Here is a 20,951-nt window from a genome sequence, read left to right as displayed (position 1 = left end):
TCTAACAATGTCTACCAGTGTTTTTTTTTTTTTTGCTATTTCTGTTTATAATTTGACATTTTTTCTATATGTGAAAATTTCCCTAGTTTAAAACATAATATAATTTTGTTTAAATTGTAAATTTAATATATATATTAAAAGGGAAGAGAGTGGGAATAAAAGAATACACACTTTTGGCTGTAATCTATGGGTATAAAAAATGTATGAGAATAACTTATTTCCATGCTTAAAGTTTCTAAATTTGTACCAAGGGATATGTATCCCTTACCTATTTCCATATTTATTTTTATTCTAATTCCTTTAATCTAATTGTCCCATAAGAATTTGATTGATTCAAATTATAAATTTTATATGATGTTATTCAAACCAAATCTAAAAATAGTGTAAATTAATATATTAACAAAAATTTGTACATTTATATCTATATAACTAAAAAGTTTGGAGTATAAATCGAGATATCCGAAAAAACAAAGTTTAACTCATATTTGACGGAAGGGTGTCGTATGATTATATTTGCGAATTGCGACCCTTACGCGCCCAGATGGACAAATTTTTCCCGGAGCCAACATTCGTTTCCAAATGTCCAAAAAGGACACTTATATATATATATATATATATATATATATATAAAAGTATTCAAAGAAATAGAATTTTCCTATTTAAACTAAATACTTGAATCCTAAATAAATGAATTTCCCTTTAACAGGCAAAATATAAATAATTTCATATTAGATATTTATCTATACAGGTTCAATGTAAAAAAAAAAAAAAAGTCTATAGAAAAAAAAACAACAAAAATAAAACTTACTATTCCAAAATAATAACCATGAATAAATGAAAAAAAAAAATTGATAGAGCATTCAAACTTCTATCTCGAGATTTAGAAATATATATATTATAATCGAAAACAATAACTTTAGAGGTACATTTTTTTTTTTACTTATGAGTGGGAGAATGAATCTTTGTCCTTAAATTGATAATACAAATTTATGTCGATGGCTATATCCTAATTAAAAGACAATCACAAATTATAATCACTACATGTACGTTTTTGCTATATTTAAGACTGTTTTAGGTTATATTTATGTCTGCGTTTTAATATTTTATGTACATTGAATAATTCCCAGCCCAAGCCCGGCTCGAGAGTTTTCTCGACTAAATCGAACCGAACCGAGCGGTTCAAACCGGAAGTAGAAATCGGTTCTTCTCGTATCGTTCCCCAATCCATTTATCTCCATTTTCTACTTCTCACTCTCCATCTCCCATCAGTTTTAATCGGCAGTCGCCCAACCTTTCGCCGGCAACGGTAACATTATCCTCCTCGGCCGCCGCCAACAACGTGCCGGCAACTGCGCTACTCTTCGCCGTACGTCGGCCCACGCCTCCACCCTCCTTACTCTCATCTCCGGCCGGCAGCCGCCTCCAAACTCGTCGGTGGGTAAAATTAAGGTAAATGTAAATCCAACATTCGGTTGAACCGAAGCGGAGAAATCCTCGGTTTTATCGGTTTAGAAGTTTTGAGAATTAAGGGGTTCGATTCGGTTTATGGTATTCGGCGAAAACCAGAGCGAATTGAGCCGTGCAGACCCCTAGCTGCCACCTAGCGTGGGGAGAAAAAGAAATAAACGAAAAGTCGCAGAAAAACAAATGCCTCGACGTGAATTAAGCTGAATGGAATCGGAGTCAGAGATCTACTACTGAACCCTAATAAGCTTTACCCAATATTCCAATTCTAATTTCCTTTTTAACGTGTTGTTCATCATCTCAGCTGCAGATCGATCTCCATTTGTTCTTGGACGATCCAGTTTTGCGCCAGACAATATGGCTTACGCATCGCAAATTATCAACCATTCTAAAAAGGTGAGGTTCAATTCGAATATCACATCATTTCCGTACTCTGTGAATTATTGATTCATCTGTTTCCAATTTGATTTTGGAATTACTCTCTGAATCATTCTGGTTGTAAGCTTCGTGATTTGGGTCATATGCATGTTGCACAAACAGGAGGGTATATATTTTGTTTTGTGGTCTTTCAAATTCGTTTAGACTTTTGACTGTATTGCGCACAAAATTTAGCTGCTATATCGAATGGGATAATTAAGCTAATATTTATTTATGGACACTAATATCTGATGGGCATTTCATTTCGATTGCAGTTTTGGTTTTTTATTAAGGTTATTTATGGTTCTTTCATTTTCTCTCTTCATTTTCCCCTCATCATGCTATTGAACCTTATTGATTCTCCTTGTTCCACAAATAAGCTTTTGGGGGGTGTTTATATATTTGGTTTTCGTTACTTTTGGTGTGGGGTGTGGTGGGGGTTGGGGGGAATTGGCCATATTAGTTTCACCCCTTCATGCTGGATGTCAGTTTTAGCTGGAGGGAGGTTCTTTTATCTGTTCTTGTGGATTTGAACCGTTGCTCATGCTCATTGACTTCCGTGTAATGTTGTTGCATTGCCTGATTTATAGTTGTCCTGTAGTTTTCAACTTGAATACACTGATTTATTATCACAGGTTCATAATTGAACCCTCACTTGCTAATTTATGTCAACAAATTATATCATGTCCATCATACAAAGCCATGGAAGAGGTTTGTTGTTGATAGGATATTGCATTCCGATAGGGCGTTGGATGCTCATAAACTGAACGTGGCATCATTTGTTTCTTTTCAATGATTTGCCAATGTCACTATTAGGAATTATCTTATACTTCTCATGTACATGCATTTATCCTTGATTCTTTATATATATATATATATAATATATATATATTTTTATACTTCTCATGATTCACATTCATCTTCTCGAAGCCGTTTCTTCATACAAGGCTCTCACAATGTTCCCTGGTTTTAATCAGAACGTTTATCCCATGCATGTTGTTCTTGCAGTTAAGAAGTGCTCCAAAGTTACTTCGGCAAGCTAGCGTGGTTCGCTGGTTTTCAGAGGATGTGCAGTCCTCTATTGTTAAGGACAATGGTAAGCAGTTGTAACCAAGAACTCTGAACCAAGAAAACCTGCTTGGTCAGGTTACTTTTTGGTATTTATTTGCTATCCTCTAATGTTCCTGATTGTACATCTGAAGTTTAAGAACACTGCTTGGTTACTTTGGTATTTATTTGATGTAATTAATTAGAAATGAATTATATGTTTAAGAACATCTGAAGTTTAAGAACACTGCTTGGTTACTTTGGTACTTTGGTATGAAATTTTGTTTTGTTGGTCAGTTTAATGAATTATATGTTTGATTATTTTGCATGTTATATAAACTGTTATAGTGTGAGTGCTTCCGAGTCTCCAACAGCTGGCTCTTGAAGTTGCCCTAACAAAAGTAGTTGTTTCACAGAAATCTGGAAGATCCAGGGTCGTGGTTACCAGGCTTGGGAAAAGGGGGGAATCAAGAACTATGCCAATTTTAACAACGTGAGTTGTAACCACAAGTTTGTCTGTTCATGAAATCATTAATCAGTACTTTCTAGCTGATTGAAATGTTGCTTGTCATAATTTCTTCCATCTTCTGCTTTAGCTTGTCACTGTACCATTTGTGTAACAACTTCTGATATAACATGTTTTGTACTGCATTGTACTCTTCCCTTTGTAGAGATCGCACTTTCTACAATGTCAAAGAGGTGTTTCAATGATGACGACAAGTATTGGGAATCCCTTTTCTGGGTCAGCATCTAACCACACACATGCACACACGCTCCCTTATAAAACAACACATTACATATCAGCATGTGCAATTTATTTGTGAGTTAGGATGCTAGGGCTATTGTTCTGATCGTGATCAAAACTCAAAAAGTGTCTAATATCTGTCTTTTCCCCCAACAGTTCACGAATTAACGCTATGAGAGGTTTCTCCTCTGATTCAGGTACATTGTGGTTTTATTTTCTTTTTCCATTCTGCAGACATACATGAATTTGCTTCACTTTTTCAATTGATTTTCTGTATATACAGAAAGATTTTGATTATGATTCTCCCCACCACCATCATTGTGTGGTTTTGTTTACTTCTAACCCGATTAAGCATGAAGTGTTTGCATAATGCCATTTTTCATTAGAACAACTATAACTATGATGGCCTTACTTGAATAGGATCTATTCTATAGGTTGTTCAACTGCATCCTTGAGTTCTAAAGAACAACTCTAACTATGTACTTGTCAATGATATAACTGCACTTCATGCTGGATTTTGTTAAGATTCTTTTCTCAAATTTGTCTTTTCGTATTACGTTCAACTTATCTTCCCATGGAAAACTATCTTCAAATATACATTTTACATAGAATCATTCAACATGCTTCAGGTCTTCCCCCACATCAAGAGGTTGGAATGCCTTCGCTGTCCCCTACAATGACAGAGGTAGCTTATGGTCACTAATTTGGCATAATAATTTATTGGCAAATAAATGCTAAGTTGTTCTCTATGGTATGCAGGGCAATATTGCAAGGTGGTTGAAAAAAGAGGGTGATAAAATTTCTCCTGGGGAAGTGCTTTGCGAAGTTGAAACGGTATATTATTCTAATACCTTTTTGCAGTTGGAGGCTGAAAGTAGTTTTTTTTTACTGCCTTTTTATGGTAGGATTATAGAAGTACAGTTTCTGATTTTTCTTCTGCATACTTGAAGGATAAAGCAACAGTAGAAATGGAATGCATGGAGGAAGGTTATCTTGCCAAGATAATTTGTGGGGATGGAGCAAAGGAAATTAAAGTTGGTGAGGTATTGATAATGCTTTCCATCATTTTCCATCCCTCTTATCTTTGTGAAAACTTGCAAGGGGAAAAGGATTGATCGTTGTATTGCACCATTGTCATAGAGGTGATGACAATGGCCATCATTGAAAGCTCTATTGGGAGAGAGGCACATGATATTTTTCCCACACTTTGACATGGTTGAAATGAATATTTTATTTATTTATTTATTTTTATAGGTAATTGCCATTACTGTTGAAGATGAAGAGGATATAGCAAAGTTTAAAGATTATAAACCCACTTCATCAAATACTGGTGCTCCAGCTGCTGCGGAGAAATCTGCCCCTAGTCCACCAAAGAAAGAAGTAGTTGAAGAACCTGTTCGTTCATCTGAGCCAAAGACTGTTAAGCAGAGTCCTCCTCCTCCAGTTGGAGAGCGTATTTTTGCTAGTCCTCTGGCAAGAAAATTAGCAGAAGAAAACAATGTTCGTTGCAAAATATCTTTTTCAATTAATATTTGGAACCTTATGTTTGTGATTTCTTTCTAGTTATATTTTGAATTTTATGAGCATAGGTGCCCATTTCAAGTATCAAAGGAACAGGTCCTGATGGGAGCATTGTGAAGGCTGATATAGAAGATTACTTGGGTAACTCATTTTCTTTATGCTGGGCAGTGGCACCGACATCTTTATTTATTTATTTATTCCTGTGCTGTTGTCTTCGATCTGTTAATATTTGTTAACATCTGACATCTCTGTTGTCTTCATACCTATAATACGTTTCTTATTGTTAAAAACGTGACCCATTAATATCTTTTACCTTATATGTCTCTAGCTTCACGTGGGAAGGAATCAACAGCTCCCAAAGCCAAGGATGCAGCAGGTGCACCATTGGATTATAGTGATATCCCACACACTCAAATTAGAAAGGTACCACCCGCTTTCTCCATCTCTCTCACCACGATAATAAAATTTCTCGGTATTTTCTGGCAAGCTTTTAGTGTAATGTGGTGATATTTCACTCTCTGCAGTGCCTTCATCTATATTCTCAGTGTCTTTGCTACTTTATTCCTTAACAACGCATACAGGCTTGCACATGTTCTAGAAACACAAAAGTAATGCAGTTGTGTGTTTTTTTATATCAGACTCTACACCTTTCAGCTGTTGGATATTCTATCAAGTGGATTTCTTGTATCTGTTATATGTTTTGTTAGCGGCTTCTCTATTTTCAAATTTGAATCTTATTTATTGGGTTAATAGACATACCATTCTAAATATTCCAACTTGGGCCATGTTTTCCAAGAGCTAATATTCTACATTTTAACAGGTTACAGCATCACGATTACTATTCTCAAAGCAAACCATTCCTCATTATTATTTAACAGTAGATACATGCGTTGACAAGCTCATGGAGTAAGTAATTCCTCCACACATTTGCAGTTAAATATTGACCAAAGTTATAGATTTAATCAGCATTCTTTTTGCAGTTTGAGAAACCAGCTAAATGCACTACAAGAAGCATCTGGTGGAAAGAGGATCTCTGTCAATGACCTTGTTATTAAGGTATTTTAAAGAAATTATATAATTGGGTATGTGGTTCAGTTGTTTTCTGCAGGTACTGAAGCAATTATCATCAGTTTGGACTTTCTATCTGTTCATTTTTCTTTTCATTGGTCTAGGACTTTTTGCCCTTTATATATATGTATATTGAAACCTAAGCCTAGGAGAGAAACGTACTTCATATTTTCAACAATTCTCTACATCCATTCTATCCAACGGTCCAACCCCATCTTTTATATATTTATATATATGAAAAAAATCCTTGTAATCATAATACTGCTGCAGGCTGCTGCCTTGGCTCTTAGGAAAGTCCCTCAATGCAACAGTTCATGGACGGACAATTATATTAGACAGTAAGTGATAAGACTTGTTAATTCTAATTTGCTTATTTTCATTCTCACATTGTGATGTGATTTTTTTCTTTGTCCACATCCAGGTATCACAACGTGAATATTAATGTTGCAGTGCAGACTGATAACGGACTCTTTGTACCAGTCATCAGGGTCAGTAGTCGTCTCTGCATATGCTATTAATATACTGTGCTTTATGTTCAAGAAAATGTGAATTTGTATAATCTACAGGATGCAGACAAAAAAGGTTTATCTACTATTTCGGATGAGGTAAAGAAATTAGCTCAGAAAGCAAGAGATAACAGCTTAAAACCAGAAGATTATGAGGTGGGCAGCGTTCAATATTGGTTTGATGCTATGGGAACAAGATTTACTCTTGGTTTTAGGATTTTGATTCGCAGTTAAATCCTTTTGTAGGGAGGCACTTTTACCGTGTCTAACTTGGGAGGTCCATTTGGAATCAAACAATTTTGTGCCATTATCAACCCTCCACAGTCGGGCATTCTTGCTGTTGGATCTGGTATGATGCAGACCATATCTTTTGTTTTTATTTTTTTATTGCTGTTCTTTAAAATTATTAACATTCACATTTAATCTTGAGCAGCTGAGAAGAGGGTCATACCAGGATCAGGCGCTGAAGAATTCAAGTTTGCTTCCTTCATGTCTGTTACACTGAGCTGCGATCACCGCGTTATTGATGGTAGAATTTTGAACCTGAAGTCCTTTAAGATTCTATAAAACTTGAAAAAAGAAGTGTAAGGTGTGTAACATTATGTTCTTTGTTTGTTCAGGGGCAATTGGTGCAGATTGGCTCAAAGCATTCAAGGGTTACATCGAGAATCCTGAATCAATGTTGCTATAGATTGATTGATTTCACCATTTTCATACCAAAAAGCAAAAAAAGGTATTGTTTTGTCGCATAAGCAATCCTGTGGTGGGAAGATATGAATGCGATCTCAGCTAGTTTTTTGGATTTTCTATTTTCGGCTTCGGTTGTACCCTTACGGTCTCCTTCTTGGCAACCAAAGGAGATTGGAGTTTGCATATATAGACTAAAGGGAATAAGGTGGTCATTGTTGAGGAATTAAACTTCCGAATGTAGCTTGTAATTTGTTTTCCTTTTTTTTAACGAGCCACAGACTTTTCCATTGGTCCATTGCCAGATCAATAAAAGATAGACGACGAAGAGGAAAATTTGTCTCCATCGGTCACAATTTTAGGTACTTAAAAAGTCAATCTAAACTGGTCTTTATTCTTTCAACTGCTTCTTTCGATATGATATCTCAGTCTTGAGCTTGAACATTGAACTTTTGCATCAGAAGTTTGATAAATAGAAGGCAAGGAGCCATTGCTTTGTTGCAGAGCTTATCAATGGGGTTATGATTTAGCCGAAAGATATGACATTGCAAGTTGGGAATGACAGAGATTCAGGCACGAAATGCAGAGATTGGTTTGGGATGCGCATGCAGTGTATTTGGGGTGCATGAAAATGTGTGCCCAATTAATTTAGTTGAAAAACTAAAAGGATAATGCTTTAAACGCCAATCTCTCACATTCCATTTTGTACTTACACCTAAAGCTGCAAAACATAATCATCAATGAGCTCAAGAAAATAAAGTTATGCACACCCCCTCTCTCTTTTCTAGGGAAAAAAAAAGAAAGCAAAAGGTATAAATGCAAGTAATGTTTAAAAGGTAGACGTCGATGAAAATATTACTGATGAAATATCGAAAATTAATAAATAAATCTCTTTTTAAGTTTATTAATAAAAAATAAGTTGACATTTATTAGTTATATTTACATTATTGACATTTTGTTATTGTATGGATTTATGTATACTTTTACGATATAATGAAAATTTCGATAAACTTGTAATTTTTAAAATAATTATTAGTAATTGTGTTCTTAGAAAAATTAATTATGAGAGGAAGAAATAGTCGTTGGTAATTTTAAATTTTAAATTATATATGTATATCTTGTTTAATCTAAATTATTAGATAAAAGTGTTTTTTTAATAATTGTTATAAGAAATTTAATCAATTAAAATTTGGGAATAACTGTGAGAAAATAAATTAACATGGAATGATAAATTTGAGAATAAAAAATGGTCGGGGAAGATATTAAATTTTCAAAGAAGCTAAAATCTAAAAGTTATATCTAATAGCTCAGGATGGAATATTAGGACGGATTAAAAAGTGATTATGGATAGAATAGTAAATAATTTATTTTTCCAAACAGTCTAAATAGTTAAGATTTTAAACTGAAAAAGGTAAAAAGCTATATCGTGGTTTTGTTTATGACTTAACTATGTTCATGATTGGTATGTTAATCATCTTTTTTTTTTTCCTTCTTTTTTAATAATAAAAATTAAAACAATTTATATAACAAAACAAAGTCGAGAGTAGAAACTTACACGTCAAACCTTTAAGAGATATTATCTTACGAACATAATTTTGGTCTCTATAATTTGAAAAAAATATTGTTTTCAAATATAGAAAAATGAACTAAAATATTTATAAATAATAATAAAATATTACAAATACTGTAATAGACTGCGATAGATATTTTGTGTAAATATTTTTACCAGTTTTGTCACTTAAAATAATTTTCTTTTGAATTTTTTTTGTTATTTAAAATAATTTTTCTTTGAAAAAAATTAGAATATTAAATTGTCGATTGAACCAAAAGCTTAAGCACATAACCTCCTTAAACCACCTACTCTAGTACCATGTAAAATTATTAATTGACCCAAAAGTTTAAATTGATGGGTAAAAACAAATTTAATATCATATCATCAGAATTTGGTCCATATAGTTTTTTAGGTAATATATGGGGTAGTAAAATTGAATCTCTGACTTTGAGATTAATAATAGAAGGACTATGTCATATGAACTATCATACCACTTTAAAAGTTAAAATTTAGTTCCTATAATTTAATAAAAACTCATAACTAGTCGATGCTAATAATAGAAACTGAATTCTAGCTCTCTCTAAATAATAGGGACCAAATCTACAAGTTGACCTAGATAATATATTTCAAACTAATGAGAAAATCAAACATAAATTACACATATTCCAAGTTCCCATAAATAATCCAAACATATATCATATAAAACTATATCAAATCGATAAGATCAAAACTTCCCAACTAAACTTAGATCCATGTTCTAAAAAACAACACAGATAAAAAAAGAATTTAGATCTAAAATTTCGATTAAAATGTATCGCAAAAAGCAAAAAAGAATTAAAAAAAAAGAAACATAATAACAATAACAATAATAATATAATAAAATGCATGCAATTCCCTTTTTATTTATATATAAAATAAAAAAGAAATAATTTGCACCGCCATTGTTATTTGATTATTTGTAAAAATATTAGGTTTGTTGTTACGTGAGAGAGTAGAGAAGAAAGAGAAGCGTTTGGGGGAAAAATTTGTCAATGACAAAGCAAAGTCCACCACGTGGCATTATCCCAAAGGATCCTCTCTTTTAACAAAGTCCAGATTCCATCGACATGATTGGTCCCCAGTGGACTTTTTCTATTTTTAATTTTTTTGCCTTTTCCAAAAAATAAAAAAGTATCTGGACACGTGTCTTTTCTCATGAAAGATCCATGAGTTAATAACCTTTGGTGATATGAATCGAGCATTTTTCTGTCGCAGACAGCTTTCAACGATTCAAGATAATTACTTGTATACTCACTACGTGTCCATCGATGGAGCTTCATTGTCTCAATTAAAACACACCCATTTTTAAAATTTTTAATTTTTTTTCAAAAAATTTCTCTCTCTCTCTCTCTTGAGAGTTGATAAATCAAAATAGAATCAAAGTCATTATAGAGTTCTTGATTCTACTACTCCTTCAGCTTTTCCACAACATTCAACTGGTGAGAAGTGTTGTTCATTTTCTTCTTCTCTTCTACTACTAATTTCCCCTAATCTCTTCCCCTTTTTGAGCAAATGGGATCTTTAAACTTCTGATTTTTGTTTAATTCTATGTGGGTTTTGGTTTTTTCGTTTCTAAAAAGGAGGAGGAGTGTGTGTGTGTTAAAAGATTCGTTGTTTTGGATCGGATTTTGATGGGTTGCCTTGGATCCAGGAAACTGTCAAGTTCTATGTGAAAAAAGAGGCGAACCCTTTTGGGGATTTCTTGTGATTTCACTTTATTTTAGATCCTTCCACCTGTCTCCTTCGCGGGTTTTTCTTTTCTTTATTGGATAAAGGTGAGATATCCTCGTTTCTCATATTTCTGAGTATATAAGAGCTGATACTGGAGAAAAGATTGTTGATAGTTAGCAGTTCTTATCAGAAGGGAAGAATTTGATGGTGAGTGAAGTTTTTGGTGGAATTCCTTCTTTTGTCATTGCTTGAATTTTGAATTATTGCAAGGTTAGATCCCTTTTTCTTATATAGATCTAAGGAGTAGGCGACTGATTTCTTCTGCTTGTTTTGAGCTTACACTATTGAGAATCTGTAATTTGATTGTGAAGTTTGTCATTGAAAAGTTTTGTGGATTTATGTTGAGGATTGGTAGAAGTTAAATCAGCTTAGTTTTCTCTAGTTTGATTGGTAAGATGTTGTGATGGGAAAATATATCTGCTAAATGATGAGGTTGTAGAGATATTGGAAGATAGATAGATAGATATCTGTAGGATTTGTAAGAATGATGGAAGAGATGTCTCCTGCTGTTTCTCTGACCCTTAGTTTGGGTAATCCAAAGTCTGATAGCTCAGTAAATTCTGGTCATGTCGAATTCACACGGCTAAAGTTAGTGACGGACACAGTAAATTTGTTCTCTGCATCATCCCCTGAGTCGGGTTCTATTGGTAATGGTAGTTGCCATGATTGTAATGGTATAGTCGACAGCGTAACTGTGTCGCAACCGACTGAGAGTGGTCAAGGTATAGACAGTTTTTGGGGGTTATTGCCGAAGAATGGCACAAATTTGACTGTAGATAAGGAAGATGCATCCTTAGCTACTCTGGATGATCCTGATGAAATGGTAGATGATGGGTTGTTTGCTATTGATGGCGGTTCAAGTATTAATGTGCAAGAAGTTGTCAAAATTGGAGATGTTAGTAATGGTCATATCGTTGCTAAGGCTATCATCTTGGTGGAATCAGGGAAGATCCCTACTAGTGAACTTATTGTGGCGACAGTAAGCCCAGATTTAGAAGTATCTGCATCGTCGGAGCTAAATGTTCCTGCAGTAGTTTTCCAATCGAAAGGGGGGGATAGTGTTCATAAAGTTATCCGTAGTGTCTTTGAACGCGATTGTGTACCCCTTTGGGGGTCTGTGTCGATTTGTGGTAGAAGACCAGAAATGGAAGATGCAGTTTCTGCCGTTCCTTGTTTTGCAAAGATTCCTATCAAAATGCTTGTAGGAAATGGTATGCTGAATGGAGCCGGTCAAAGTATAACACATCTCAACAGCCATTTTTTTGGTGTTTATGATGGACATGGGGGCCCTCAGGTATTATCTCTTACCAGACAGCAGTTAATTTGTTCTACTAAAGAGCTCCTCAATTTCTCTTTGCTGAATGTGCTGTCATTCTTGTTTGACTGTAAAGAGTTTTGAATTCTGTATGTGTAGAACTTAACAGTTATTTTGCTATCTTTTACTACCTCCTCTTCTTGACCCGAGTCTGTTTCATAGTCTATGTAAATTTGTAAAAACTTGTATAGGATCTATACTTTAGAAAGGAGGACTTGAAGCAGTGATGGAAGTTTTTTCTTCCTTTTTAGTATATGAACAAAATTTATGTTCTGCACAATCAAAAATTTTAAACAGCACAATCAAGCAGTTTAGAACTTTTAATGTGTCCTGCTAACAGTAGACGATTCTCGAGTTCTGTGTTGTATTCTGAAATAAAGGTTTTCATGTAGGTTGCTGATTATTGTCAAGAACGCATACACTTGGCATTAGCTGAAGAGATAAGAGGATTTCAACAAAATTTAAATAATGGAAGCAATGGAGAAAACTGGCAGCAGGATTGGGAGAGAACCTTTAACAATTGCTTTCATAGGGTTGATGATGAAATAGAAGGAAAAGTTGGTAGAACAGTCTGTGGGAGTGGTGGAGATGTTTCCGATACAAGCTTTGAGCCTGTTGCCCCGGAAACTGTTGGCTCTACGGCTGTTGTTGCCTTGGTCTGTTCATCACACATCATAGTTGCAAACTGTGGTGATTCAAGAGCAGTCCTATACCGTGGTAAAGAATCCATGGCTCTATCGGTCGATCATAAAGTACGCTATGCATCCGATCTCATGTAGAATGATAGAGCAACCTCTATCTTGTGAAGGAACTAATACTAAATGTAATTTTTCCACAGCCAAATCGTGAAGATGAATATGCTAGGATTGAATCATCTGGAGGCAAGGTCATCCAGTGGAATGGACATCGTGTGTTCGGAGTTCTTGCAATGTCAAGATCCATTGGTACGTTCATTCTGATCAAATCTTTTTTGCTCTTGCTTGTGCATCATGTAATTTGGAAGTTGTGGCAATGGAATTGCATGCCTTTTGAACTATACTTTAGCACAGAGAGATTAGATTTATCTCGTTCTCCACATACCTAACAGGTGACAGATATTTGAAGCCATGGATTATTCCTGATCCAGAAGTCATGTTCGTTCCTCGCGCGAAAGAAGATGAATGTCTTATTTTAGCCAGCGACGGACTATGGGATGTGATGACAAATGAGGAAGTCTGTGAAGTAGCTCGAAGGCGGATTCTGCTTTGGCACAGGAAACACGGGGCTTCATCTCTTGCCGATCGGGGCACAGGAGTTGACCCAGCTGCACAAGCTGCAGCAGATTACCTCTCAATGCTTGCTCTCCAAAAGGGAAGCAAAGACAACATCTCTGTGATTGTAGTGGACTTGAAAGCTCAAAGGAAGTTCAAGACCAAATCTTGACAACAAATAATATACCAAACCAAACTAAACGTGCCCATCGAGCTCATAGCTTCATACCTCAAGAGACACAGTACGTTTTAGCAGGTTACAACTCAGTCCATTCGTACTCTCACGAGTTTTAATGAGTTCCAAAATATAGAAAACTGTATATGTATCATAGAACTTTCCTCATGGAAATTCACCAGAAAAAGAGAAACAGCATCTGTAATGAAGTTCTAATCTATGCTTTTGGACTTCACCATACCCAATACTTGATGATGCCATCTTGAACTGCCATACCATCTGTATAGGTAGAGAATTTTGGGATTTACTGATACAGTTTCTGTGGATCTATTCTTTGGTTTCTTACAGCCAAGTCTAAACTTCTGGGGATATAAGTTGAGTTATCTGGTTCTGCTTACATTATATAGTCTCTTGATTACTACTTTTCAATGGTAGGAAATAGGATTGGAGAGCAACATCCCCATTGTTTTCAGGGTTGTGTTGTGTTTGATTAGTTATATCTTTTTCTTGGATCAACTCCAAATTCCTTACAAGACAATGATATTGTAGATTTATTACATTCATTTCATTTTGCCGCCTCCATCTTTTCATCTACTGTTTATTGAAGAAATTGTTATTTTAAAGTTGAATTTAAATGAATGTGTTTGAACTTCTGAACTTATAGTTGAGGATATATGTCTCGAATCAGTTGATTTATTCATTAGTTGACTAGCTAACTATGAAACTCAAAGCCGACAGACGTAATACATGTTTAACAAACAATACTTAACTAATATGATATGATTTCGATATATCCACTAATGATGCTACAGTTGACCACCTAGTTAAGAGATGTATATCATTGTTTTCAAGTTAGGATCTCATATAAAAAAGACTATATTATGAAGTTCAAATGTTAAGATGGTATGGGATGGAGGGGTGAAATTACAAATTGTGTCCGTCTAACCCTTGCCTATTTATTTTAAGAATATTTGTTTTTATATATTTAGTCAATAGGTCTTAAATTTGTGTGGAACGGTTTCGATTGTAACTCCATTAAGGTTGCTACATAATTCTTAACCAAGATACTTGGTGTGTTATGTAACTATCATATTGATAAAGTAAACTAAGATAATTTACGAGACAGTTCTAACCTAAAAATTTTGGATATACATCTGATACTTTATTCTCGAGATTTGAAGAATAGTTTTCAACGGTTTCTCGAGTTAGTTGACTTATTGAATTGATGATGTGTCAATTATTTTTTATTTTTATTTTTGAGAAAAAGATGTGATAAGATTATGTTGATGTGATATTATTAATTTTATATAAATTATTGTGGTCATTTAATAATGTTATCTAATTAACTCCCACATCATTCTTTTGTTACGTCAACTAATTCTAAAGATCATTTAAAATCATTTTTCAAATCTTGGGATCAAAATGTTACTTTTGAAACTTCACAACTTGGACTAAAAGTATAATTTGTTAAAAAAGAAAAAAAGATTTCTTAAGATTTTCTTAAGGGAAAAAGAGCAAAATTAATAAGAAAGACCAATGTTTTAGTTCTCGAAATAAAAAAACAAAAGATTAAAGTTTCGTTTGGTAATCAATTAATATTTTTTTAAAAAAAAAAATTTAGAAACTAAACCTATAGATATTATTTTTACTTCCAAATTTCTTTACTTATTGTCAAATTTTACCAATGATCTAAAAAACCAAATCAAAATTTGAAAGCTAAACAAAGTAGTTTTTAAAAACCTGTTTTTGTTTTTGAAATTTAGCTAAGAATTCAACTAGTGCAAATCATAAAAAAATATGCAAATAATTATAAGAAAGAAGGAGGAAATAAAATTAATTCTTAAAAACAAAAAATAAGAAACGAAATAGTTATCAAACAAGACTTAAATGGTATCAATTTAAAGTTAATAATGAAAATAGTAATTAGAAGTTAAAAAAAGAAATAAAGAGGTGAATTAAAGTAATGTATGCAGTGAGAATCCAGTAGTCACATGAGGTTGGAATCATATCCCACCAAACATGGACCGTGCTGTCTCCAGTTCTTTATGAGTATTGACACAACAACATATAAAATCTCTTCTGCCTTTCCTTTCACAACTCATCTCATCTAATTGGGATACTTTTTCTAATCTCATTCTAACATATGCTCTTAATTAAACTATAATATATATTGGCAAGAATAATACCTATATCTATTCTGAACTACACCAATTTTTGTGCTATACATTCAAGCGTTCAATCTTAAGTTATCACATGATGGATTTTTTTTTTTTTTTTTTTTTTTTTTTTTTTTTTTAAAAAAAATAGTCATGTGTGTGCGCATGTGTGATTTTGAGGATAATTATAGAGTGATTAGTATAATTAAATTTGATATTTGTTTAATTGTTAATTTAGATAAATTAATATTTTATAATTAATTGATTAATTATTTATTTTCATGTAAGGCTGTAGACAACCATTTAGGGTTTGCAATAGAGAGATTCTGATCATCCATTTTAATATAGAATATTTGGTTTTCGATCATCCATTTGAATATAGAACATTTAGTTCTTTGTGAGAGTTCTCTCATCTTTAAGGGATGGATTTACCTTGCTTAGCCATGAATTTAACTTAAATCTCATTTTTCGCTGCATCGATGTATTTTATAAATTCTTTCTTTTGTGATTGAATGAGATACACAGAGACAGTGCACCCAATTATTCTATTAACGATTCAAGTAACACATAAAGTTCCATTACCAATAAATTGTAATACTTACTATTTAACTTTTTATTTCTTGCTAGCAACTATTTAACTTTTTTTTTTTTTTTTTTTTTTTTTTTTATAAATATATATATATATATATATATATATATATAGACTTTGTTCTTATACTTGAAAGAAAAAAATGATATAATAAGACACAGTTTTTGCAAAAATTGACAAATTATAGAAAATATTCCAACTTTGGAATACAAAACTATAGAGTTTTAAAAGTTTCAATAATATAATTAAACTTTTAAAGCAAACGTTAAAAAATATTCTTAGCGGCTGTTTGACTAAAACTATTGTTTCATGGATATAGATATTAAATATCTAAAATTTAAATTTTATGTTTGGATTTGCATGATAATTAATGTAGGGAAGTTAAATCAATGTGTTTGATTACCATTTTTGTATATAGAAACTAAAACGAAATAATTATTTTATCAAATATAAGTGAACAAGTAAAATAATGATAATTAATTTTAGTTATTTAATATATTTTTATATTGATTCATTAAAATCATTTAAAATATCAAGAATAGATTTAATTAAACATTACTTAATTTTTTTTATTAATTAATAAAATAATTAAATAAATGTTAATTCATTAGAATATTAATAATTAATATTAAATTTTATATTAAATAATTAAGATATTATGATAAATGTATTAATTAAAATTTATTAAATCTAAATAATATATTTACATTTAATAAATAAATATAATTAATTGATATTAATTTATTAATTAATCGGACTTTATTCATCTCCTAGGTATAAAAATCTCACAACTATGGAGGCACTAAAAATCTCATGCCATATGTACTTTAAAGTTAGTAATAATATTATGGGTTTTAAAAGGTGAAATCATGTGAAACAAATATAGATATTAAATATCTGAAATCCCATAACAATATTTGTGTAACAAACAGTCTCATATTGTTAGCTCTATATGGACATTGTTTGAATTTTGGTTACAAATGCCCATGAACTTTCAAAGATTTTCATAATACCCTTGGAACTTAAGAAAATGTTAAAAATATCAATATTGTAAGCATAAAAGGAACCATTAGTCTCTCATTTTAAAAATACCTCTAACGTTTAAAAGCCACTACATTAACATCCTTAACCTTACAAAAAAAAAAAAAAATAATAATAAAATAAAACATGTCATAATTTTTGAAAGTTTAAGGATATTACTGAAACTTTAAGTTCATAGGTATTTTTAAAACAAAGTACGAACTCTTTACATCCCAAAATTAATTGTGAGAGTATCTTTCAATTTTTTTTTTTTTTTTTATTATTTTTAAAGTTTAAGGAGATTAATAAACCTTTTGAAAGTTAAATGAATATTTTTTAAACAAAGTTCCCCTAAACCCTAAACCCTAGTTTCATATCTATATTTCGTTCGCAGACTTATAGTTTATAGAGAAGATTGCATATGTTAACTACTAAGCAAGATAACGTTAAGGCTAAATCATAAAACTACTCATTTTGTTTGGTGTTTAAGAAATATCATTATCATTTCAAAAGTTGCAACTTTACTTTAGACCTTTCATTTTAGGTTTCAAAACTGCACTTAAAGTAAAAAATAAAAAAATTGTTAGAATGTTGATCGAAAAATTGACATGTCAAAAATGCTCTTGGTGTAAAAAAATAAAAAATTGGTAGAATGCTGGTTGAAAAGTTGACATGTCTATATGTCATTTTGTCGGACTTAATTCAAGCGGGTGTCGCAGTCACTATTACATTTTTTCCATTCAACGATTTTTTATACATTACTCTAAGGAATTAGTGCATACCAATACAATTGGGCCAAGCTCACTTTGACAGTAAATAACTAGAAGTTAAAAGATTAAAAAAAAAAAGAAAGTATAACTTTAGGCAAATGTGTGGACAATAGTGGAGATGATAAGTTCCCTTGTAAAATATACTAGATATTTAAATTGAGTATAGTTTGAGTGGTTGAAGCATGGAGGCTATGATACTTGAATCTTTAATCTAAATACTGAATTAAAAATCACAAAGGTTAGATATGTAAAGTGAGATAAATTGAAAAAAAATAAATACTAGATTTATTCTATGACGAAGCATAATTGTACACTCACACAATTTTTATTGAGAGTACATTTAGTAGATCTAGTGAACTATACTTACTTCTTATGTGACAAAAGATTCTAGGTACGTATTGCTCACCCTTCCTCGTCTACTTCAAGAACCGTGTGAACGAAGAGTGGACAAAAGTAAAAGAGATCCTTATAATAATAATAATAAGAATTAGATATTTTTTAATACCGAAAGCCGAGAGGATTCTAACTACAAATATCTTATCATTACCTGATAATATATGTGTACGTGGGTTTTAAGTAACACATATTGTATTTATTTATTATGGTGGAGATTACAATTCATATTTTACATTTACATTTTACAAATTGCACTCACTATAAAAATAAATAAATAAAATATGGATATGATTTATATGGCTCTATTCTCTCCACACTGTGGCAAGTGGCAACACAAAAACACTTCTTCCCCCATTAGAAAAAAAAGAGGCTACAAACCAAAATGGACATTCCGCCGCCACACCGGTCGGAACCAACTTCCGACAACCGCTACCTCCGCCGTACTACACCATTTCAATCCCTCAATTTCAATGCCTTTGCAATACTCTTCCTCATCATTTCTCTCTGTTTCATCTTCGTTATCTTAATTTCTCCATTTTACAGTTTCAGTTTCCATTTCTTTAAGCCTCAATCTCCATGGAAAAGCATGGACTTCGTCAGTCTTGCTTTGGTCCTCTTCGCCATTGCCTGTGGGCTTCTCAGCAAAAACAATGGCGAAAACACACAAGAAGAAATTTACAGCGCTATTGTTACTTCAAATGATTCAGAACAAACCCACAAGTCAAATCCTTCAACCCCAAATCAATGGAATGGTTATTCAGATCGGACGGACCAGATTCTTCTCCATCATCTACCGGAGGTCCCCGGCGTTGAATACTGGAACCTCTCCTCCGGCAGTAGTTATATGACCAATTACCAATCTCTAAGTTCAGATTCTCTTCAGCATTGTCGAAATTTGAAGGATTTTGATGATGGGTTTGTTTCCAAAAGAGCTTCTAGAGCTACATTTTCTGTTTATGATGAAGAAATTTCCTCTTCGTTTTCGGCTCTGCATCAGTTCTCTGTTCCGCCATTAATGACAGCACCACCTCAGCCTTCTTCGCCGCCGGTGATAATTCCGCCGCCAGGTGCGGTGGTTGAAGCAGAAGTAGAGAGAAACAATGAAGAGGATGAAAATTTTGAACCTGAATTGCTCGGACTGAATTTTCAGGCATTGGAAGGTGAAATGAACGAAAACGAGAAACAGAGAGAGGTTGAGAGTAAAGAAACAAAGAGGAACAACAAGAAGAAGAAGATGAAGAAATGGAAAAAGGGTGTTGAGAATTTCAAAGAATTTCTTACTCCACAACATCGGTACAATCGACCTTTACCTCCGCCACCAGCGCCACCGCCGTCAGTGGCGGTTCATCACTACCAAACTTCAAGTATAATCGGCGAAATAAATAGAGATTTCCCAGCGCCACCAGAATCTCCGCCGCAAAAACTCATTGGTGTGAGAACCCAAAATAGCACCGGTGAGCAACCGCCGTCGACGGCGGCGGAATTGCAGATTGTAATGAAAGGGGATTCAACAAGAAACGAAAATGCAGAGAGAACGATTACGGAAATTCGTGGGATTCCAGATGTAAACAGTAAAGCTGATAGTTTCATTGAGAGATTCAGAGAGGGTTTGAAATTGGAGAGGATGAACTCGATCAAGGAAAGGCAGAGGAAGACGAAGACATCCATTTTGGGCCGTATGGGCCCAGAATAGTAAGTTGCTCGGCCCAAAAATTTTATTTAGGGGTTTAAGAAAAGTTAGTATTTCATAAATATCTTGAATTTTGATTTTTTTTAAGGAGGTCTTTTTAGGACAATTGTATCATTTTTCATTTATTTATATCTGATTTTTGTATATATTTCACTATTTTCGAAGCCACTTAATGAGAAGAGAGAAAATAAAAAAAATGTATTTAATATAATTTTTCTTATTTATCAATTGAAGAGAGAAAATGCATTTATTGTAATTTTTTTTTCCATTTTTCAATTTGGAAAAAAATGCACTTAATGAAATTTTATTTTCTATCTTCATTGGTTTTCATGTATCAACTTATTGGAATATTTTGACAGATTCATGGTTATTTTAAATAAACCTTAGAACATTTTGTTAGGTATTTGAAAATATTCTAACAAATATATGAAATATACTACAATTTATAAATAAGAGATTGACTTAATGTTCTACATAAATCACAGTATAAATCAATATATGAAATATACCCAATATATAAATCTTCATAAATTTTATTTACACCACAAAAATATATATCATATATACCATTTAGGTAGTCAGAAATCACAATAGTTAAAATTTGTATGTATCATAATACATGAAATCTAAATTAAAAAAAAAAACATTCTCGTTTATATTAAATAAACTAATACATATACCACAGTATATATCAAATTTCCTACCAAAGCTGAAAAAAAGTACATATATATCACAATATATATTAAAAATAGGAAAAAAAATAAAAAAGTTGAATCGGATCCGCCGTTCGTCTGCTCCAAGTCCGTTGTCGTC

General features: G+C 32.7%; 3 protein-coding genes across 6 annotated transcripts; all 3 read left to right on the top strand.

Annotated features, from left to right (window-relative positions):
- The first annotated feature begins 1,090 nt into the window (after positions 1–1,090).
- LOC120090629 (dihydrolipoyllysine-residue acetyltransferase component 2 of pyruvate dehydrogenase complex, mitochondrial) lies at positions 1,091–7,799 on the top strand. 4 transcript variants are annotated; one of them, XM_090310953.1, is made up of 21 exons: positions 1,091–1,449; positions 1,769–1,860; positions 2,890–2,977; positions 3,345–3,421; positions 3,600–3,670; positions 3,830–3,870; positions 4,303–4,358; positions 4,433–4,507; positions 4,624–4,716; positions 4,928–5,173; positions 5,263–5,335; positions 5,523–5,617; positions 6,015–6,100; positions 6,175–6,250; positions 6,533–6,600; positions 6,684–6,750; positions 6,829–6,924; positions 7,015–7,117; positions 7,202–7,297; positions 7,389–7,501; positions 7,761–7,799. In XM_090310953.1, the coding sequence occupies exons 2-20, from the start codon at positions 1,822–1,824 to the stop codon at positions 7,457–7,459; spliced, it is 1,617 nt and encodes a 538-aa protein (XP_090167079.1). In that variant the 5' UTR covers positions 1,091–1,449; positions 1,769–1,821; the 3' UTR covers positions 7,460–7,501; positions 7,761–7,799. The 4 variants fall into 4 exon arrangements, with proteins under 4 accessions (XP_090167079.1, XP_038904281.1, XP_038904287.1 ...); XM_039048353.2 differs by having other exon boundaries at positions 7,389–7,799; XM_039048359.2 differs by lacking the exon at positions 1,091–1,449 and adding an exon at positions 1,548–1,682 and having other exon boundaries at positions 7,389–7,799.
- Positions 7,800–10,232: 2,433 nt separating this feature from the next.
- On the top strand, positions 10,233–14,099 carry HAB1 (HYPERSENSITIVE TO ABA1). Its single transcript, XM_039037791.2, has 4 exons — positions 10,233–12,071; positions 12,485–12,844; positions 12,931–13,036; positions 13,180–14,099. The coding sequence occupies exons 1-4, from the start codon at positions 11,262–11,264 to the stop codon at positions 13,512–13,514; spliced, it is 1,611 nt and encodes a 536-aa protein (XP_038893719.1). The 5' UTR covers positions 10,233–11,261; the 3' UTR covers positions 13,515–14,099.
- A 4,507-nt stretch (positions 14,100–18,606) lies between these two features.
- LOC120086670 (uncharacterized) lies at positions 18,607–20,349 on the top strand. Its single transcript, XM_039043423.2, has one exon. It carries the CDS (start codon positions 18,831–18,833, stop codon positions 20,139–20,141), a length of 1,311 nt encoding a protein of 436 aa, XP_038899351.2. The 5' UTR covers positions 18,607–18,830; the 3' UTR covers positions 20,142–20,349.
- Positions 20,350–20,951: the final 602 nt, after the last annotated feature.

The sequence above is a fragment of the Benincasa hispida genome, chromosome 1, assembly GCF_027475165.1.
Source record: "Benincasa hispida cultivar pf3 chromosome 1, pf3_genome.v1.1, whole genome shotgun sequence".
In the NCBI taxonomy this organism is placed as follows: domain Eukaryota; kingdom Viridiplantae; phylum Streptophyta; class Magnoliopsida; order Cucurbitales; family Cucurbitaceae; genus Benincasa; species Benincasa hispida.
The sequence above is the reverse complement of the archived record's forward strand: the minus strand, read 5'-3'. Positions and strand labels throughout refer to the sequence as shown.

Excerpts from the sequence above, each read along its gene's own strand:
- LOC120090629 (XM_090310953.1), top strand. The coding sequence starts at position 1,822 with ATGGCTTACGCATCGCAAATTATCAACCATTCTAAAAAG. Across the intron at positions 1,861-2,889 it reads TTATCAACCATTCTAAAAAG|TTAAGAAGTGCTCCAAAGTT; the intron begins GTGAGGTTCAAT and ends TTGTTCTTGCAG. Across the intron at positions 6,925-7,014 it reads TAAAACCAGAAGATTATGAG|GGAGGCACTTTTACCGTGTC; the intron begins GTGGGCAGCGTT and ends ATCCTTTTGTAG.
- HAB1 (XM_039037791.2), top strand. The coding sequence starts at position 11,262 with ATGATGGAAGAGATGTCTCCTGCTGTTTCTCTGACCCTTAGTTTGGGT. Across the intron at positions 12,072-12,484 it reads ATGGACATGGGGGCCCTCAG|GTTGCTGATTATTGTCAAGA; the intron begins GTATTATCTCTT and ends GTTTTCATGTAG. Across the intron at positions 13,037-13,179 it reads TGCAATGTCAAGATCCATTG|GTGACAGATATTTGAAGCCA; the intron begins GTACGTTCATTC and ends CATACCTAACAG.
- LOC120086670 (XM_039043423.2), top strand. The coding sequence starts at position 18,831 with ATGGACATTCCGCCGCCACACCGGTCGGAACCAACTTCCGACAACCGC.